Raw genomic sequence first — 20,609 nt, forward strand, 5'->3', positions numbered from 1 at the left:
AATAGATGTCCAACATTTTAAAATCTACTGTATTTTAACTTCAACATCTTTTCAAGTGCAAATCACCAAACATATAATTACTGGGTCAGACTGTGAGTTTACAGTCATGTCTTTATGTCTTTGATCTATAGCCTAGAGTTTTAAATCTTCCTATTTTTCAGTTGCTGCCTCCTGTGTTTTTCCCCATCAGATTAAATCTGAACAAATATATATATTATTAATATAATGTAATGTATCGACAGCCTGATACACAGTCAGATTCCACCACTTTATCTTCACTAAGAAAATGTAAGTCTGATAAATGATGAATAAACGGACAACATTGAATAAAACTTTTTTATTAACTTTATGGTTAACTTATTTACACTTTCCTCGCTCTGACTCAGGCTCTTCTTTTAAAGATAAACGTGTACCGTCTGCTACACATGCATTAATATCTCTACATCCACTGGATTAAAATGGAGGCGCTGTCTTTTATTTACCCGTTGCCATGGTGAATCGTGGAGTTGGAGCTCCATTGATGATGGCTTTTTATTGTTGGCTTAACTCAGAGTGAACATACTCACAGTTGAGTTACCAGAGTTGAACTGGTAACTCAGAGTTTCCCATCTCATGGTAAATCAACTCAGAGTTCAGGGTTAGACTCAGGGTTTGTTGAACCTCCTTCAACACTTATTCCTAATATGAACTCTTTCACATGAAACCTCAAATGCAAGACATTGATTGCATGAGATTAAGTTTGTCTGTATGAGTTTGTAAATGGCAGCTTGTGCCCTTATGTAGTGTGAACATATTATTTCTCATCAAACTGTGATAACTGTGATTAAATTCAGTATATATACATCTGCCATATGTTGCCACCCCTCAAAAATTCCTGCCCCCCTCTTGCCACCCCATAAATATTTTTCTAGATCCGCCCCTGCTTGGTCTGATTATTTCTTTTTCTTTCTCAGGTTCTTTGCCAAGATAATGCACATTTTTAAATAAATATAAATTGAGAACTGAACGCACGTCTCCCACTCTTCTTGAACCCTTAAAAATTGTTTGTGTCAACACTCAGGTAGTTGGTGTCTAGGACTTGTGTAAGGACACTCTGTCCATTTGAGCACTGTGTGATGCCACAAACTGGCGCTGTGAGCAGGGTCAGAGCCCATAGATGTGCATTCAAATCAGTTGGTTCAGTTGGATGATTTTAAGTGTATTGTTGGACTGTATTAAGTGTTATTTATTTATTTATTTCTTCCAAAGCAAAGCAGCAGCTGGCAAGCTCATTGAAATCTTTGGTGTTCTGTCAACATTTAGTGGGCCTAATTTTATTCTCTTGCCAAGTTTCCTTTAGTATAAGATGGATCCCCAGAATGTATCTCAGCCACAAGCAGGTCCCTCTAGCCCCCATAGTCGGCGTGATCCCAGTTCAGGGGAGGCTATTGCTCCGGAAAGACTAGTTTATATCCCTAGGGAAAGATCTTGCCCACTGTTCAGTGGCACAGGCGAGATTGGTGTCCAGACCTGGGTTGAGGAAGTAAAAGCTATCATGCGTGCCCGTAGGCTTGTTCCTATTGATAAGGCCCATTTCATCTATGATCATCTGATTGGTGATGCTTGTGAGGAGATTAAATACAGGCCACAAGAAGTGAGGGAAGACCCTGACTGCATTTTTGAGATTCTTCTTGCTCAGTATAGCTGCCCCATGTCCTTTACTGCAGTCTAAGAGGCTTTTTATGCTAGAAAGCAACAGGAGGGTGAATCACTGAGGGAATTCTCACATGCTCTGTTTTCTTTAATGGACAAAATGATCCAGAGTTGCCCAGACAAACACATCCCTAATGCCACTAAATTGTTGCGTGATCAGTTTGTAGAGTGTGTAGGGGATGGGAATTTGAGCCGGGAGCTTAGGAGAATTGTACGTGAACACCCTGATTATGACCTTCATTTCATTTCTTGCCTATTAGACACTGGGTCTATGGTCACCACTACTACAGAGAGTTTCTTTGCCAAACATTTTGAGACAGGGGGCCCAGAGAAGCTGAGGACATGCCACTGGCTACGGTACGTGCAGCCAGCGGGCTAGAAATCCCTCACATTGGCTATTTGGAACTTGATTTTCAAGTTTTAGGCAAGCTGATCCCCAAACGTGGTGTACTAGTCATCAGAGATACACCTGACGCCAGCCCCAACCCAGAAATTTGTGGAGTCCTTGGCATGAATGTAATACGCAAGTGTTAGAGAGAACTGTTTTTGGAGCATGGTCCTGCCCTTTTTGATCTTCCCCCAGTCAAGCAGAATCCTTGGCAGAAGGTTTTGCAGTTCTGTCACAGAGCCTAACTCTAGCCTGAACCACAAGTCCATGGCCCAGTCAGAGTTAAGGGACGGAGAAGGATTCAAATCCCAGGGGGCATGATGAAACTGGTGCCCACCACCTGTAGGAGAGCATCTTCAGTCCATATGGGGTCAGCCCTGTTTGAACTGTTGGATTCAGGTTTGCCAAATGGCCTCCTTGCTTCCCCAGCTCTGGTCAAAGTGGTCAGTGGTACGGCCTTCATCCCTGTAACCAATGTGGGGACCACAGAGGTAATTTTACCTCCCCGCATTCAGATTGGCACCCTCTGCCAAGTCGACATTGTCAGCCAACCAGAGAGCATTCTTGGAACCATGGAGGAGGGGGCACCCAGAGAACAGATAGCTACCATGGCAACTCAGAATGTGAAGAAAAACCCACTTGTCATCTGCCATTGAAGCCCTTGATTTGTCCACTCTTGCAGCTCAAGACCAGGGGCCTCATTTATAAAACTGTGCGTAAGAAAGATCACTACAAACGGCATATGGAGGAAACACAGGAAATGCGTGAGCACAAAAACTACCTGATTTATAACACAGTGCGCACGCATGTCCTACGCCTGTTTCCAGTTATAAATCACAATCAACTGTAAAGTTGGCTCACCTGAGGGAGCGCCTTGCCCCGCCCATATGTGGCTATAAAAGGTCGGGGGAACACCCTTGATACGTATTCATTCATACTGAGACTGAAGATGGCCTAAGAGGGGAAAAGAGCAAAGAAACTTTCACGCAATGTGAAGTGGAAATTCTTGTAGATGAGGTGGAAAAAAAGAAAAATTGTGTTGTTTGGTGGGCACAGCGTGGGCATTACTAATGCCAAAAAGGCGGAAGAGTGACAGCATGTGGCAGATGCTGTCAACAACGTTGCCTCAGAGGGCTGGACTTCGGCTGAAATAAAGAAGAAATGGTCAGACATAAAAGTGGAGGCAAAAAAGCGCCTGGCCCTACACAGAAGAAGTGTATGCGCGACTGGTAGGGGAAAGGGGACACCAGAGCTCACCCCCACAGATGAGACAATGGCCTCAGGTGGTGGTGGTGGCACATTCTCCCTCTGTGCCATGTCTCAACGCTCTGTCAGGTGCCCGCTAGTTTTCCACGTTGGATTTAGCCAGTAGGTAAAACTGAAGTTCGTGTTGCTGAACCCGACAAAATGAAGACAGCCTTTTGTACCCCCTTCGGCCTGTTTGTATTTAACAGGATGCCTTTCTGTTTGTGTAATGCACCCAGCACCTTTCAGAGGCTGATGAAGAGAATTTTTGGCTCATACAATCACCAGTCATTGCTGCTCTATTTGGATGATGTCATTGTTTTCTCTGCCACAGTGGATGAGCATATTCAACGTCTGGGAGCTGGGCTGGAGACCTTGCAGGTGCAGAACCTAAAGGCTAAACTGGAGAAGTGCTGCTTCCTAAATACAGAGGTAAAGTACCTTGACCATGTCATCTCCAAAGATGGTGTAGCAACTGACCCTAATAAAATCTCTGTAGTGGCAAATTGGCAACCTCCAAAAACTGTTACTGTGCTGAGATCATTTCTCGGCTTTGCCAGTTATTATCGCTGCTTTGTCCAAGGTTGTGCAACACTGGCTGCACCTCTTCATAGCCTAGTGGCTGAGCTGGGTAGCAACAAGGCTAAAAAGCCATCCAAGCACCCTCTGCAGGAATTGTGGACTGAACAATGTGAAAACAGCTTCCAAAATCTGAAAGCCAGGTTGGTGGACTTTCTCGCCAATACCAACAGTTGGAGACAATGGCACCAATTGAGGCTTTGTTTCCAGGCACCTCTCTCCCAGACACTCTACTCCAGACCAAAGCGATGCCTCCAGAGCAGATAACACAGTCCATCCTAATTTTCACTGTTATGCTGACGACACACAACTCTACATTCATTCCAAGCCATCAGACACACTCCCACCATCCAACCTGACAGACTGCTTAAATGACATAAACACTTGGATGACCTGCAACTACCTCAAACTTAACCAGGATAAATCAGAAGCCACCATCATTGCCTCCCCATCTACACCCCATAAGGTCTCCCACCTCAACTTTAACATCCCTGGGTTCATCACTTCCTTTATCACTGAAGTCAGAAATCTTGGTGTTCGACTCCACCCTCTCCTTCGACACACACATCAAGAACATCACCAAAACTGCTTTCTTTCACCTGAAAAACATTTCTCGTCTCCGTCCCCCTCTCTCCCAATCTGTTGCAGAAACTCTCCATTCCATTCATTTGTTACATACCGGTTAGATTATTGCAATTCACTTCTCACTGGTCTACCCACCCACAGGTTAAACAGACTTCAGTATATTCAGAATTCAGCCGCCAGACTTCTTTGCCACACATGGCCCTGGGATTACATTTCACCTACTCTTCAACAGCTGCATTGGCTCCCAATAAAATATCGCATCCATTTCAAACTACTCCTTCTGGTTTTCAAATCTGTCCATGGCTTGGCCCCTCCTTATCTGTCCGGCCTTCTTCTTCCACACACTTCTTCCCGCTCACTCTGTTCCTCAGATACACATCTTCTCGCCATTCCCCCCTCCAGACTCTGCACTATGGGTGGCAGGGCATTCAGTGTTGCTGGCCCCCATCTCTGGAATGCTCTGCCCCTTGTCCTGTGCCAGTGCACTTCCCTGGTTTCTTTTAAATGTCAACTGAAAATGCACCTTTTTAAATTAGCCTTCACTGTTTTGTAATTTTATTGTTAACTCAGTGTTTTATACTTTTATTTTGTGCTTTTATGTTGTTATCTTGATTGAACACTGTTGATGTTTTATTGTCTTTGATTGTAAAGTGTTCTTGGGTGTCAAGAAAGGCGCTTTTAAATAAAATGTATTATTATATTATTATTATCATCTCTGTTTTGCCATCTCACTCATCTGCTGATCTTGCTGCCTTACAGAGAGACGACCCAACCATTAGTGTGTTCCTGAAATTTTGGCACAGAGGGGCAGGTCCAAACCAACAGGAACAGATGGGTTTATCTGCACCAGTACTCGAAATGTTGCGTCAGTGGAAGAAGCTGGTGGAGTATAATGGGGTCCTCCACCGCCAAGTATTTCGGCTTGATGGTGGGGAGGCCATATGCTAACTAGTGTTGCCACAAAGCCTGAAAGGTGAGGTCTTGCATCAGTTACATGATGATCATGGCCACCAGGGGGTGGACAGAACCCTTAAATTGGTGCAGCAGAGATGGTACTGGCCAGGCATGCTTAAAGAGATTCTAAACTATTGCCAACACTGTGAACGTTGTGCTTTAGCCAAAGCAGTTTACCCCAAACCAAAGACATCTATGGGCCATCTTCTGGCCTCCAGGCCTGACCAGATTCTAGCCATGGATTTTACATACCTAGAACCATCCACTGATGGCTGGGAAAATGTGTTCTAACAGATGTGTTTTCTAAATACACACAGGCCTTCGCTACCAGGGACCAAAAGGCAACCACTGTAGCCCAGATACTGGTCCATGAGTGGTTTTACCACTTGGGGGTCCCTACTAGGATCCATTCAGATCAAGGGAGGAGTTTTGAAGGGGCTGTGATCCAACAACAGACCCGCACCATTCCATATCAACCACAAGGTAATGGCCAATGTGAACGCTTTAACAGGACATTGCATGATCTTTTAAGAACCTTGCCCCCTGAGCAGAAAAGTAATTGGCCCACATACCTGCAACAACAAACATTTGCATACAATACCACTGTTCACCAATCTACGGGTGAACAGCCCTACTTTCTCATGTTTGGCCTGGAGTCCCAGCTTCCCATTGATTTCCTGTTGGGAAGAGTTGAGGAGCTCAAGATCAAAATCAAGATCACTGGAGCCCCACACCCTACTGTACCGTCAAAGTCCCTGATGGTACTGGTCCAGTGTATACAGTGGCACCACTGGATCATCCAAAAAAGTAAAGCATGTTAAAGGGCCAGTGTGTCGTATTTGGCATGGTTTATTGTCAATCTGAATCTGAATCTGAATATTCTACCCATTAATATGTTTATACAAGTGTATAATCGCTATAAAATAAAATTCGTTTGGTTTTCGTAGCCTTATAATTATGCTTTTATCTATATATATAGCAAGGGCCTTGCTTTAGAGAGGTCGCCATCTTGCGCCGCCATGTATGTAAGGCAGCCCGAGCAGACAATCCAGCCAGCCAGAGAACGCGTTTCGCATGTATAAATAAACCAACGAAGACAGCGGAAGGAAGGAAGGAAGGAAGAAGGAGGAAACAGCAGAGAGTGTTAGTAGTTCGTCGATAGAGAGTAGTGAAACCTTTTTTTTAGTTATAAAGTTTGCGAATGGACCACACTTACCACGCAACAGGAGAGAATGAACCCGAACCGTCATCTGCGAGGAAAAGAAGACACAAGTTCCCTCCTTATGATGCACTCTCTGCGGCGCTTTTCCTCCTGATGATATATCTCCCCAACGATGGTAGCAGTAGCACCGAATCCCATTCTGTGCATTCAGCCTCTCTTCTCACCCACTCAACATCAAACACATGGAGTTTCTCATCTGTATGCTCCGGCTCAAACAGGTATGGCTCTGGGTCTGTGTCCGCTACAAGAAACTCTTCAAAATCGCGTTCGAAGTCGTCCATTGCAGCTACTATAGTCCGGAGATAACGCTAGGCTAAATAAACAGCTGAGCTCTGTTTACCGGCTACGCTGTCAGTCAGTGTGCGGGCTGGAGATTGAGCAGAGAGGGGAGGGGGGTCCCCACTCGGTATGGTAAACGAGTATGTGTGTAAAGTTATGAGGTGTGTCTGTTACGCTAGAAGAGTCAAAATTTGGGATGGAGTCTTTTACCCCCTGGAGTGTTACCGGAGTTTCTGGAGTGCTCAAATAAACTGGCCTTTTTCCCGAACGCTCCTCTGGTCTCCTGCTCGTGAGGGATTCATTACAATATCATAACATGGCTTAGATTTCTAAATAAACATTCACCTCGTCGCTAGATAGACCTACTCCTGAAAAACTCATGCGCAAGGCTTTTTGTCCCTATGAGGCCACCGTCATTTACCCGACGAGAGGGGTGAGCGAGTGAGCCCTGCAATCTAGAATTTGACCACTGATGTCACTGTTTTCAACCCATTTTACACACTGGCCCTTTAACAGACAGTCCATCAAACCAGTTCCAAGTAATCTTTGTGAAAACTTTAACAGGTATGCTGAGAGGACCACTAGCCCCACCCTCCCCCCTGAGACACAGTTGAGAACTGAGGAGGTTGGAGACATCTATGTGTGGCAACGAAGTGAGTCTCGAAGAGGGAACACCTGCCATCCTCCACCTGTTGATGCTGATCCACAGTTGGAACGGGCATCTGAACAACAGTGCTGAACTTCAGCCAGGCCCCTTGATCGTACAAGTTAGTCCCCTCCCTCCCCCAGCCCCAAATGCCACCCTTAGAAGAACAACATGCTCCACTGCTGGTCATCACTCCAACACTCATCGCCTGCCACAACCAGCTGTTGCCAGGTCCCCTAGCATCAATTCCATTTTAGCCCTCTATAGACCCTGGCTTTAAATGTGCATTGTCGGGACGGCAACAAAAAACGGGGTTAGATGTGAGGGCTTGAGGGCTGGTTCGGTTTAAAGCACCGCCCTGTTATAAGGCCTTCCCCGCCTTTATAAGGACAGGTGAGGGCAATTAGTGCGTCTTTGTCTGAGGCCTGGTAGATGTGTGACTGCTGTGTCTGTGCAGGTAAGAGAGATTTGGGGAGAAAGATGTGTTATATTGCCTTATGGGAAATCTAATGAGGTTTCTTGTATATTTAGCTGTGGTGTGGCTGTGTCCTGGGTGATCAAGACTGAGTATGCTCTGTAGCCCTGTGCCGAAGAGGTACGTCTTAGTTAACTTTGGGTTTTATTAAACTATAGAAATATCACTAATAATATATTAATCTAACTCTTCAGGAAAAGATTTAGCTCTTCCCTCTCCCCTGTTTGAGCCAGAGTAGAGCCTTTCAACTATTGTTGTTTGTCAGCAGAGCCCCATATTGACCAGGTAACAAACAAATATGGTAATGTAGGAGGGTTATGCCCTCCGAGGTATTTTGTTGTCAGCTGATATGACTGATTTTTATTATGTTTCCCTTATTGCAGATTTAATGCCAGGCTGCTGCTTTGCCTAAGCCGATTCGCCGAGGCTGATGGCTAATGTGTCCACTGATTGTATAGTTGCGACAATTTGTAGGTGGTTGAATATTGCCTGTTTTATACTGTTAAGAAGCCTGTTTTGGAGTGTCACTCAGACAGCCTACTGCCGTACTGTATGCTTTTAACCCTCTGTGAACCTGAACCAACTGAAACTCACTGTATTTTGTTTTTTCTTGTTTTCTTTAGGCAGTGGGACGACCTGCAGGGAGTAGTCTTGGGATACACACCCCTCCTTGCATGCAGTGTGGTATGTTTGAAGGGTAGGGGTCACCTAAGTGGTTTGTAGGTTTGTTTCTTCCTTGCAGTGTAAGTTGTAGTGCTTGCAGTGATCACAGTGTGCACACGTAGTGGTTTCTATTGGGGACTGTGAATCTCTCCGCAGTAAGTACCCTGTCCTGCCTATTTATCCGCAATCATTTAATCTCTTATTGTGTTTCATTTTATTGTGAAGTAATTTGCTATTTACTGTTTTAAATGATTTATTAGTATTGTGAAATAAACTGATTTTGGCTTCGTCTCCCTTCCCTCTCCTCCTTTGTCAACGTGAACGCGCAGAGGGGACACAAGCGGAGGCACGTTGCAGCAGCACCGCACAGCTGCAGCACACACACATCTCCTCCCCTGCCCCACCAGCCAGGTAACACATAAATGAATCGAGTGTATTGTTTGCCCCCTAAGCCTCAGTTGCCAAGCTATAACTTGCATTTATTTGTCTCCGTTGTGAAGGAGCCTGTCTCATACAGTGCCAAACAGCTGAGCCTAAATTAGCTGACTGCCCACCTGCTTAACAAGGTAGACGCCAGCCAAAATCAATAATGGATATTACGTGATGACCACCACACAACCAATGTCGGTAGAATTTGTCATTGGTACAGCATGTGAAGCTATCAGTATACTTTAGCTAAATATTTTGTATTGTGTAGGTTTACATTAGGCTACATAATTAACACTTGCAGTAATTATTTGCTAAATGACAAACAGGCAATTCCCAATTGCCTGCAGAAAAAGTAGCCGTCTGCCTTGTTGTAATGTCACCAAGCAGTCTTATTCATACTGTTGGTCTCTTTTCATTTACCAATTGCAGCATAATGCCTAGAAGGGAAAGGCTGAGAAAAGAAAAAGAAAGGGAGCTACAGCAGGCAGCCCAGGGAAGCAGCTCTCTGCTCTCCTGGATAAAGCCATCTACCAGCAGCAAGGAGGATGAGTACGCAGATGCACCTCCTCAACCCACTGATGAAGAAGAAAGGTCAGAGTCAAGACCAGAGTCATGTTAACTGTTTAGGGCCCTTTAAATCTCAGATTTTAAAGTTGAACTGTACCTCTAATTTTATTGAAATATCTTAAAAGCTGTCCACGATTTATTTTAACTACACAAAGTGGTTTGGCAGTACTAAATCTGGCATGAAGCTATATTAGCTAATTATATTATTTTGTACCAACCATAAGTTATTTCTACGTTACAACACTTGCAGTAATCTTGTATTTACCTTAATAGGCTATTATTAAAACTTTGACAATGACAAATAGCCTATTAAAATTTGTCTGCAGAAAACAGCTATGTTGGAATCAACATATATATTTTGGGAACATAATTTTAGGTCTCACACGGCGGCACCAAATATGTTGGGATCAATATATTAGATCTTACCAAGGGGCACCAAATATGTAGGGATTTAACTGGCTATCTGAAATAATTAATAATTATTAATAATAATTTATAATTATGTTAAATAATGTGACTCAATTAACATTAAATCACCTCATGGGGCACCATTCCCAATGATAGCCAGTTAAAGATATCAGTCTCATAAAATACACTAAACTATTAATTTGGAGTTTTGATTAATAATTAAATTAATGACAACAACCAAAATTAACAGTAACGCCTGAAGGATCTCGGAGTTCTTGACGCAGCAGAGGTTGACTGTTCATTCACTCTTGTGCAACATTAAACAGACAGCAGGTATGATTCCAAATAATTATATTTATTCACAAACTAGCAAACCAAATTAAAACACACAAATTCTAACTAACTATATACAAGCTTGGTGTGTGTGTGTGTGTGTGTGAAAGAGAGGGGGAGAGAGAGAGAGAGAGAGAGAGAGAGCGAGAGAGAGGGAGAGAAAGAGAGAAAGAAGAGAAAGACGGTTGTGGTGATCAAAGAGCCGTTTGGTCTACAAAACAAAATGGCTGACAACAGGGAGCTACAAGATGGCCGAATCAAAGCTGGCTTCAGGTCGGGGGAGGTATTTGTCTGACCGTGTGGTCAGGACAAAGACAAAAGAAACGAAGTGGGAACTTCGAGATGCCTGTTTGGGTGTAGCTCTGTTGCCTGGATAGTGTGACGTGTGTGGTTGTGCTGCTGCCGTGGTCCTGCCAGATGCTTCCTGCTGCTGCTGTTATCATTAGTCATACTTCTACTGTTATTATACACATATGATTATTGTCACATATGTATACTATCAGATATTAATATATACTTTCAACATATTGTACCATAGTAGCCACAACTATAATTATTATTACTTTCATTAATGTTGTTGTAAGCTACTGTCATTACCGTCTGTCCTGCATCTCTCTCTGTCTCTGTCTCTGTCTCTGTCTCTCTCTCTCTCTCTCTCACTGTCTCATTGTGTCATACGGATTACTGCTAATTTATTATGCTGATCTGTTCTGTATGACATCTATTGCAGGTCTGTCCATCCTGGAAGAGGGATCCCTTCTCAATTGCTCTTCCTGAGGTTTCTACCGTTTTTTTCCCCTGTTAAAGGGGTTTTTTTGGGGGGGGTTTCCTTATCCGCTGTGAGGGTCCAAAGGACAAAGGGATGTCATAAGCTGTAAAGCCCTGTGAGGCAAATTGTGATTTGTGATATTGGGCTTTATAAATAAAATTGATTGATTGATTGATTGATTGAAAGCCTATTTGTTAATGAGTCTATGTCAATGTGCTTTGTGTTGCAAACGGTCTGGATTAGTGCAGAGATTGTTTAGTTGTGTGCAAGAATCTGTTTGTTAACAGTATTAGCAAACTAAACACTTAGCTTTGGCGAAGCCAACTTATCAGTGACCTAACTGCAAACTATCACAACAATAACTCAATGACAGCATTAAATCACATACAACAAGTTAAACAGTCTTGCTTAGCCTGTAAAGCTGTGATAAAGCTATGCCCAGTTGTTACATTACTGATCCTTGAGTGGATGTGAGAAAGAGTCACTTGGTGGTGTACTGCTTTGTTAGCCTTTTGTTAGGCAAAAGAAGGCTGGGAAGAGCTGTGGTTCCAGCTGCACTCTTTGCTGTGTCCTTTGTTCCAAAGGTGAAACTCCGAGGAAGCTGGTCGCTCAGGGTTTAGCAGAGTTAGACGCTGGGTGCTAACTCACTTGGTTCTCTTTGTTGCTGGAAAGCTAGTTGTAAACCCTGTGTTTGCAAGAGAGTCTATGATCAATTGCCCCCCCCCCCCTTGGTTTGAGGCTATGGAGCAAGGGTCTGGGCCTCAGGGCTGTTCTAGGCCCAGCTGGGAAGAGGTGTGAGTTGTTCAGCAGCTGGAGCAAGAGAGGGATCTGTTGGAAGGGAGCAGACCTTCTACAGGCCTGTGACATCACAGAGTCACATGTCATTGTAAAAGTCCTGTCCAATCAAGTTGTGAGACTTGTGTCTCACTGAGGTGTGAGGTGAGACCTCCTGGAGATGGGTGTCAAATGGCTGTCTTTGTTTGGAGAACAAAGAGCATGCAGAGAAGGAAGCCTTTAAATCTCAAGTTTAGATTTTACCACATGACAAATAATCATATGTGGTCCTGTGAATCTCAACAGCTATGTAGTTTGTACAACATGTGCCTGTAATGTTTGTTTTATTATTTTTGTTTTTTTAAATCTCATACTGCTATAATAAGGCAGCCGGCGGTTCCACATGCCGCACAAGGTGCCCTTAGTTTTCACTGAGCACCGGCCTCCCAAAATATCTGTGCATGCCACTGGTCTCCTGCTTCATCTGCTCCCCTGTAAACCATTCCTGTCGCACACCATTTTCGGCTTTTGTCTTTACATACATTTTTTAGTATGGATCCTATGCACTGTTTTATAAATGAAACCCCTGGTTTCTGTGAGCCTCTTCCCTGTTGTTGTGTGGGAGGACTGACAGTCAGTTGTCAGATGTGAGTTTACCTGTTCTGCTGCCTATTATTTTCTGTACTGTGGATTACCTTACCATGTGGCTACACATTCTGCCTTTGTGTGCGCGCCGCAGGATCCACTTATCATCACCACTGGTTCCTCCATGCCTTGCCGGTTCCTCACAGGTGTATTGGCTTCCCTTGTTTGTTCACCTGTTATTGGACCCTCTGCTCCTCTGACATTGCCTCCTGTCAGCTCCCTCACAGAACCACTGCACACGTTTAAACTATTAGCTGTTTGTGTGCATCCAGGGCTGCCCCTGACCAAATTGGGGCCCTAAGCGAAATTTTATTTGGAGGCCCCCATCCCAAATGTATCATAGGTACAAAATGACCGTACAACAACTTGGCATTTAACTTGACAACCTTTACTGGCAATAACAAATGTACTGTAGATACAGTAGTTTGGCTGTATGAGTCAAATAAAATAAAAAATTCAACCTGAAATAAATAAATAAATATTAAATAAAAATAACTTCAAACTGAAATAAATAAACAAACAAATCTGAGTCACAAATAGCCATCAATTACTCATCAAAAGAAAGTAACTTCCACCACCTCAATCCCCCACCCTTGATTAAACATTGAAAATAAAATAAAAGAGGGAGACAGGTTTTTCCTATTTAATCTTATTTTGTTATATTTCTCCCTCTCCCCTCTCTGGAGGCGTCCGTTCTCCCTCAGCCCTCCGCCTCTCCCACCTTAATTAAACACTGAAAACAGAAATAAAATACAGAGACATTTTTTTCTATTTTCATCTTATTTGGCTATATTTCTCCCTCTCCCCTCTCTGGGAGCATCCGACCTCCCGGTCCTGCACATACCCCCGAGGCTCGGGTCTCCCCCTCCATGGAGCCCGCTCTCCCGTCCCCGCACATACTCCTGAGGCTCTTTTGGATGACATGTCAACAACTCTTCACCTGCGGCAGCTCTGCAAGTGCCTGCCAGCGCACCCCTCTTATTGTTCAGATGTCGAGTGCTGTCAATCATTGCAGCGATGCATGGGCGGTCAGGTCTCTTCTCCTTCCTCGAGCTGATTCTACGTGCGCCTCACGGCATGTGCGCATCCATTGCGCATATGCGCAAATATGTCCCCTCACGCAAAATGTGGCCCCCCATGGAAGATGAGGCCCTACGCACAGTGCGTGTTCTGCGTTTAGGGAGGGGCGGCCCTGTGTGCATCCAGCAGATGCCACTGACTCACCTGCTCTCTGCTTTGGTGTGCTTTAGACGCAACCAGTGTCTTACAAGGTTCCGAGGCAACAAATTCACTCTCACAGTTCTTTTCACCTGCCTGCTCACTCTGTGTTTGACAAGTGGTTTCATTAAAGACTATAACAAACTGTCCTTCTGTCCTTGGTGCTGCTAGTGGGTTCAGACCACACCTGTAACAATAGTATTTCAGAAAATAAACTTTTATAATGTAATATTATTGTAATATTATTGTTAAATATCGTGATTTCTATCTTTATTTGTGTATTCATTCAATAGTTTAGACATCACATTGAGATACGTAGCAGTTGTGCATTATCAAGTATGAAAATAATCGGGAGAAATGTTCTTAATCCCCATTCTTTATGAATGCAAGCCCAAAAAAAGCATGTTGTCCATGCTGACATCAAACCTTGTATTCTACAACATTAACATTACAATGTAGAACTCTTCTCTGCCTTTTTCCATAAATATGCCAGAGATGCCCTTTGTTACATATGACAAGTATGGCAGCTGCAGCAGACATCTCAAAACTGAGCAATTTTGCAGATTGGCTTTTCAAAGCCAAAAGGAAATTGTGGTGAGATGGAGGACAACCTTAGCCTTTACCAAGCTACATCAACAAAAGGGACAGAAAAGTGTCTTTAAATTGACTGATACAAGAGAAGATTGGCGATACTGTGTATGGCTCAGATAGAAGTCAGCCACTGTACTGCTATCCCGCTCACAAGTTTTCTGATGCTGTGCTGGAAGTTTGCACCAGGAAAGGTCTACTGATGGATTATCTACCAATGCATAGATCTACAGATTGGTGAGTCAGTATACATTTATGTTTGGCTTCATATTGAATTGATCTGTTTGTTTTATTGTTGCTAATGAAATGCAAGACAGTTGGTCGCTGTGCCATAATTAAGGATATGGTTGCATTCTGATACCGAACATAGGTTACTAGTGCTTAGTAGTTACATTTCAAAGGCAGTTATTTTATTGCCATTCTGAGTTCTGTAGCATCGCTGATGAGTACTTGCTTGATATTCACTGGTGTGTGCATGCCTGCGCATGCATGCGTAAAGTGAAAGAAGAAATACTTTATGAGGTTTAATATGGCTTTCATAACACAATGCCTTCCCTGTTACTAACCTCATGTAATGTTAAAGCCTAGTGCATCATAAGTAGACATTTTCTTTCAAAATGCTCTATAATGGTGAGTTTAGCTTTTAAAAGTTTATAAGAATTTATCCACGTGGCAATGAGAAGAGATCAAATGCAGCTGCATGCTGCTGGCTAGAGGAGAAGCGCTGTGCCCAGCATCTATTGTCAGAATGCTCTACCTTTGTTGCGCAGCCTCTACCAATGCTTCTAGTTGAAATTCTCTGAACTTTTCAGAAAGGCGCTGGTGACGTCTGTCACAACAAAGACAAGAAAAGCTCATTTTTTTGCAGCAGACTGGCTGGCGGACATTGGATCTTGTCGGTAAGTGTTTCGCTTCGTAAGCTTGAAGTTAACCGTGTAGTCAACCCTCTCTTAAAGTGTTACATTCGTTATCTTATTATTCTAAGTAACAAGATATTGTTGTCATAGAAACATACCCATGCAGTGCACATCATTTAAAAAAACGCACTGGGAGCACTTTTTGATAAAGCGCTGGAATGAAGCACTCTCGAGCACCCTGCCAACACTTTTCTGCTGAAGAAAAATGCTAATTGGACAGAAGCTATTAAACATCTGGCTCCTAATGTTTTCCTGCTGTGAAAGTGACATTTAAGTCACAAGTCTCATGTTTGTCATAATTAATTCACCAAATCTGTTTCCACTGCACTTTATTCTAATCCGTACATCAACTCTTTCACCTCAGTCAAGCCTAAATCCTCTGCAAATTTATTGTATTTAAACAAATTAATTATATATAAGCCTAAATCCTCTGCAAATTTATTATATTTAAACACTTAAAGGAAAAGCTAAAGAACAGAATGTGTTATGTGTTAATTAATGTTTAACCATACAAACGTACAAAATATATGATGCCAATCTCTATTTCATGATAAAGGCACCTTATGTATCTTCTGTGATGCAGTTTTTGTAACATATATGTTTTCATCTTGTAATTGCTAAATCGGATTTTTGTTGGTGTTTTTATCTGATGTTTTTATACCTGTATGGCACAATGAGGCAACAACAAAAGATATCTGGGTAGGCATAGTTACATTTTTTTTTCTTTTTTAAATTCACTCTCTTCAACTCAAGAGAAGTCAGCAAGTATCTGTACATAATGCTGGAATTAAACCATGATAATAAGCCAGTTAGCAGCATGAATGTTTGACTCACTTGTGACGACATTCTGAGAGGCAGGCGGTCCACGTTTGTTGTTCTTCACCAGCTCCAGCTTGACCTCATATTCCTGGCCAGGTCCCAGGCCCGACTGTTCAAAGGTGGTTTCTGGACGGCCGAGGGAATTAAGAATCTCGCCATCTTCCTCTTTCTGCCAGCACAGAAAAACACCAGTGTTTAGCCACTACAAAGACTAGTCCTGGCGAGGGCTGGGATGAAAAAAAAAGTCAAATCATAGATAATGGCTTGGTGGTGTTTGGACTCTAAGGAAAAGTTTCTGTGAGAACTCAAAAAAGAAAATAAAGCGTTACACATAGTAACATTTGCTTTGTGCAGCTGCTTGGCTAAACCATTTTCCACAGGATACCCACAATGATCCTGTATGTACATTATTAGGCAATTACTGAATTTAAACTGGGGGGCCTGCAGTGGGCAATATAAGGTTTCTACCAGAGGAAAATGTGTATAATGATAGAGGCTGTGGTAGAGTATAGAGTTAAACCATCCTCTGGACTAGCCGACAGAATTTCCATTGACATATTGGATGGCAGGACTCACTGTGTTTCTGAAGATGAGGTTCCAGCCATCAAAGGGAATGTCCAATGGATCCCACTGCACCTCCACTGATGTTTCCCGCACTGACTTGAACTTCAGTCCCTCAGGCTCAGGCAGATCTGGGAGGCATAAAAACAAAACTCTGACTACATTTTCATCTAGATTTATACACTGAGTTCTGTAAATTGCCACAGAGGAGATATACATACGTGTAGCTACCCTAGCACTGACAGGAAGACTCCTCTTGTTGCTGAGCACAGCATAGACGCTGATCAGGTACTCCAAGCCGGGCTCAAGCTCCTGAATAGTGGTCATCTTCTGGTCCCCAGGCACCCGTATGTCCAGCTCAAGACCTCCAGGGGCAGTTGGCACATAGGTGATCAAGTACTCAGTCACACGCATCTCATTCTCCCAGGACAGGTCGACAGTCTCTGGGGTGACATCCACCACTCTTAGGTTCTTAGGTGGTGAGACTATGGAGAGACAGGGAAAATTAGTGATCTGTATTGAGGCTTTTTAAATGTTAGTAACATAATAATTTTACCTGATTAATGTTAAGAGATGTACTAATGGGTAAATGAAATAAATGAACCTGCTGAACATTTTGTGTGACATTTTAAATGATAAATAAAACAACATCATGCCTCTAGAATTTGGCTTGAAGTGATTTTGTGTAGAATACAAATATAAATAAAATCTGAAGACTATGAGTTTCAGAGCCATGTTGGCATTCTTGGTGTAAAGCTCACTGAAGGTGGATGTAGTTATATGATATTAAGGGATTTATATGATTTCAGTCATTAATCTAGAGAAAATTTAATGATATGTGAGAGACTTATTTTTTATTACATGAAAAGATTTCATGCCTTTTGGATCTGGATCCCATGTTGCACACAGTAAGTTTCCTATGCGGTGTGGGATATGGGGAATTTTTCAAATCAATGGTTTCCAAATCCACAATTTAACACTTCTGTTAGTATTTGCTAAGCAACTTATACAAAATTTATAGAAAATCATTAATTCAATGTAGTCAATTTTAATGGTTAATCAAAACAGGCCACCATTTGCCAATGACATAAACAAGAAACATAGTGAAGTGAAAATTTAGGCCTACCAATATATGCTCTCTGTAGTATACGTATACTGTGTCTAAAACAATATTAGTTAAACAACAAGACTCAAGCTCCAAACCTGCTATAAAGAATCCTGGGAAATAACTAAGGACTGTTCACACCTATACATTTTGAAAGAGCAATGACTAATGGGGACACTCCAACAGACCGACCAATGGTGTAACTTCATCACTCACTCAGTAACAAGTAGTAGCAAAATTTAAAGTCATTGTATGCAACATCGCGAGCATTAATACAGCAGCAAACCACTATTTGCTGTGTAAAGGTAGTCAAGTCACACTCCCACTGAGTGTGTTATAATTTAAGCTTCTGTGTGGGTTGTTGTGGTAGCTGTGCTGGCTGTGTGTGCATGTTAGTGCATGTGAGCCCTGTGTATGTATCCCACTGGCTAGTTAACCACTGCTGCTCTGCACTGCGCTCATATGGCAGTTCCTGCTAATATCAGGACAGTGGTGTCACAGAAGGATAGCACCCACCCTCCGGTTTCCCCCAGGTAACAATGCTAGCTCTGTTAGAGATGTTTACTGAGTTAGCAACAGACCGCCCCAGACTCTAAATCATAGATGCATACAGCTCCTTTAATGTTTTGGTTCAACCTCAATGCTCCTACAAGGCAGCTGTTTTCAGCAAAAAAGTTCTAAAAACCTCAAGTAAACTACCTGCTCAGCACAAAACGACAGACAGACAGTTAGAGACGAGCTGGTGAACACAGTAAAGTGTTTAGCAGCTAAAGGGACACACACACACACACACACACATAAATATATATATATATATATGTATATGTATACATATACATATATACATACATATATATATATATATATATATATATATATATATATATATTTTTTTTTTTTTTTTTTCCATCAGTTGGTGGAGACCAAGACACAGCTAAAACAAAGACTAAATAGGTCTCCAGGAGCAACACTCAAAACAGTTTCCTGTTAATGCTGCTCCATGTGAGGTGGATATGTAAGCAGGCAATATTTTCCTTACACATGCGATATCACCTTTACAGGGTGAGAATATGTCACACATTTGTAATTTTAAGCTTGTTGTCAAGTTGTTCCATCAGTTGGAAAAGTGATTAAAGAAGCTGTAAAGTCACTATTTGTAGAAATTGAAAATGTGACTTTTGCAGCACTCAGTGATAGTATTATGTAGTAGGTTGTAGGGTCTAAACAACAAGTCTTAGACTTAGATTTATTAAATGAACCTGTGGAAAGCTGCACAGCATGGTCTATCTTACCTTCAGAGCAGTCCTCCCCAATGAAGCCCTCATCACAGACACACACACCGTTCTCACAGTGTCCCTGGTTTTGACAGTCTTCTGGACAGGTCAGCATGGAGCAGTCTGGCCCAGTGAAACCTTCGTAACACACGCAGTTGCCATCGACACAGTAACCCCTATCAAGACAGTTTTTGGGACATGTCTTCTCACTGCAGTCCTCACCAGTGAAACCCTTATGACAAACACATTGTCCATTCACACAGTGGCCATGATCCAGGCAGTCGTTAGGGCAGGTCAGCTCGCCACAGTCTTTTCCTGTGAAGCCAATGAAACATGCACACTTGCCATCTACACACTCTCCACGTCCCATGCAATCTTTTGGACAGGTCTTAATGCTGCAGTCCTCCCCAGTATAGCCTTTGCCACACATGCATTGTCCGTTTATGCAGTGGCCACGGTCTTGGCAACTGTTAGGGCAGGAGAGCTCGCTACAGTCATCTCCATGGTATCCCACTTCACATATACATTCTCCATTAAGGCACTGACCCCTGTTACTGCAATTGTCAGGGCATGAGAGGATATAGCAATCTTCACCCTCAAATCCTGGATCACAGATGCACTTCCCATTGAAGCAATGGCCTCTCTCATTGCAGTTCTTGGGACAGGTGAGCTTTGAGCAGTCCTCTCCACTGTAGCCAGTCTGGCACACACATTGGCCACTAACACACATGCCACGGTTGTTACAGTTTCCAGGACAAGTGAGCTCACCACAGTCTTCTCCAGTATAGCCCTCTTCACAAAAGCAGGTGCCGTTGATGCAGCGTCCGCGGTCATAGCAGTCATTTGGACAGATGAGTTCAGAGCAGTCGAAGCCCGTCCATGGCTCGTTGCAAACACACTCATCATCTATGCAGTGCCCCCGGCCCAGGCAGTTGTTGAGGCAGTTGGTCTGGGTGCAATCCTCACCAATGAAGCCCTCATCACAGAGGCAGGACCCGTCGACACAGTGACCATAGTCACCACAGTCCAGCAGACAAAGCTCAGTTCCGCAGTCATCCCCACCAAAGCCCTCAAAGCACTCACATTTGCCATCCACACAGCGGCCCTGGTCCTGGCAGTCGTTGGGGCACTCAGGTTCGGTGCAGTTGGGGCCCTTCCATCCGGTCTCACATACACAGCTGCATGTGTCAGTGCTCCAGTTCCCACGGCCATTACAGTAGGGCTTTGTGGACACTTCACCTGGGGAAAGGCAAGAAGGGAGTATTGTGAGGCTATGTGATCACAAATTGTTTGGTGAAATGTGTGCAATGCATACACAGACTCCAGCTGCATATCGAAGGCAACCTCCCCTATTATCAGACTATACCAATAGGACAACAGTTCCTTTAAACAAAGGTTTGAATTAAATTTGATTAGACATTTATGCAAACTGGGTGAATCCATAGCATTTAATAGACATGAGACACTCATGTCT

The 20,609-nt window shown here is 43.1% G+C and overlaps 1 protein-coding gene across 4 annotated transcripts in view; it reads right to left on the reverse strand.

The window, feature by feature from the left end:
- Positions 1–20,609, reverse strand: part of tncb (tenascin Cb) — a 210,708-nt gene that overhangs the window by 156,888 nt on the left and 33,211 nt on the right. For all 4 annotated transcript variants that reach the window (XM_049578753.1, XM_049578756.1, XM_049578755.1 and 1 more), the window contains 4 exons: positions 19,154–20,374; positions 16,978–17,241; positions 16,772–16,887; positions 16,211–16,364 (listed from right to left, as the gene is read on the reverse strand). In XM_049578753.1, the coding sequence (XP_049434710.1) occupies positions 16,211–16,364; positions 16,772–16,887; positions 16,978–17,241; positions 19,154–20,374 (1,755 nt within the window). The remainder of the gene's footprint in view (positions 1–16,210; positions 16,365–16,771; positions 16,888–16,977; positions 17,242–19,153; positions 20,375–20,609) is intronic.

The sequence above is a fragment of the Epinephelus fuscoguttatus genome, linkage group LG6, assembly GCF_011397635.1.
Source record: "Epinephelus fuscoguttatus linkage group LG6, E.fuscoguttatus.final_Chr_v1".
In the NCBI taxonomy this organism is placed as follows: Eukaryota; Metazoa; Chordata; class Actinopteri; order Perciformes; family Serranidae; genus Epinephelus; species Epinephelus fuscoguttatus.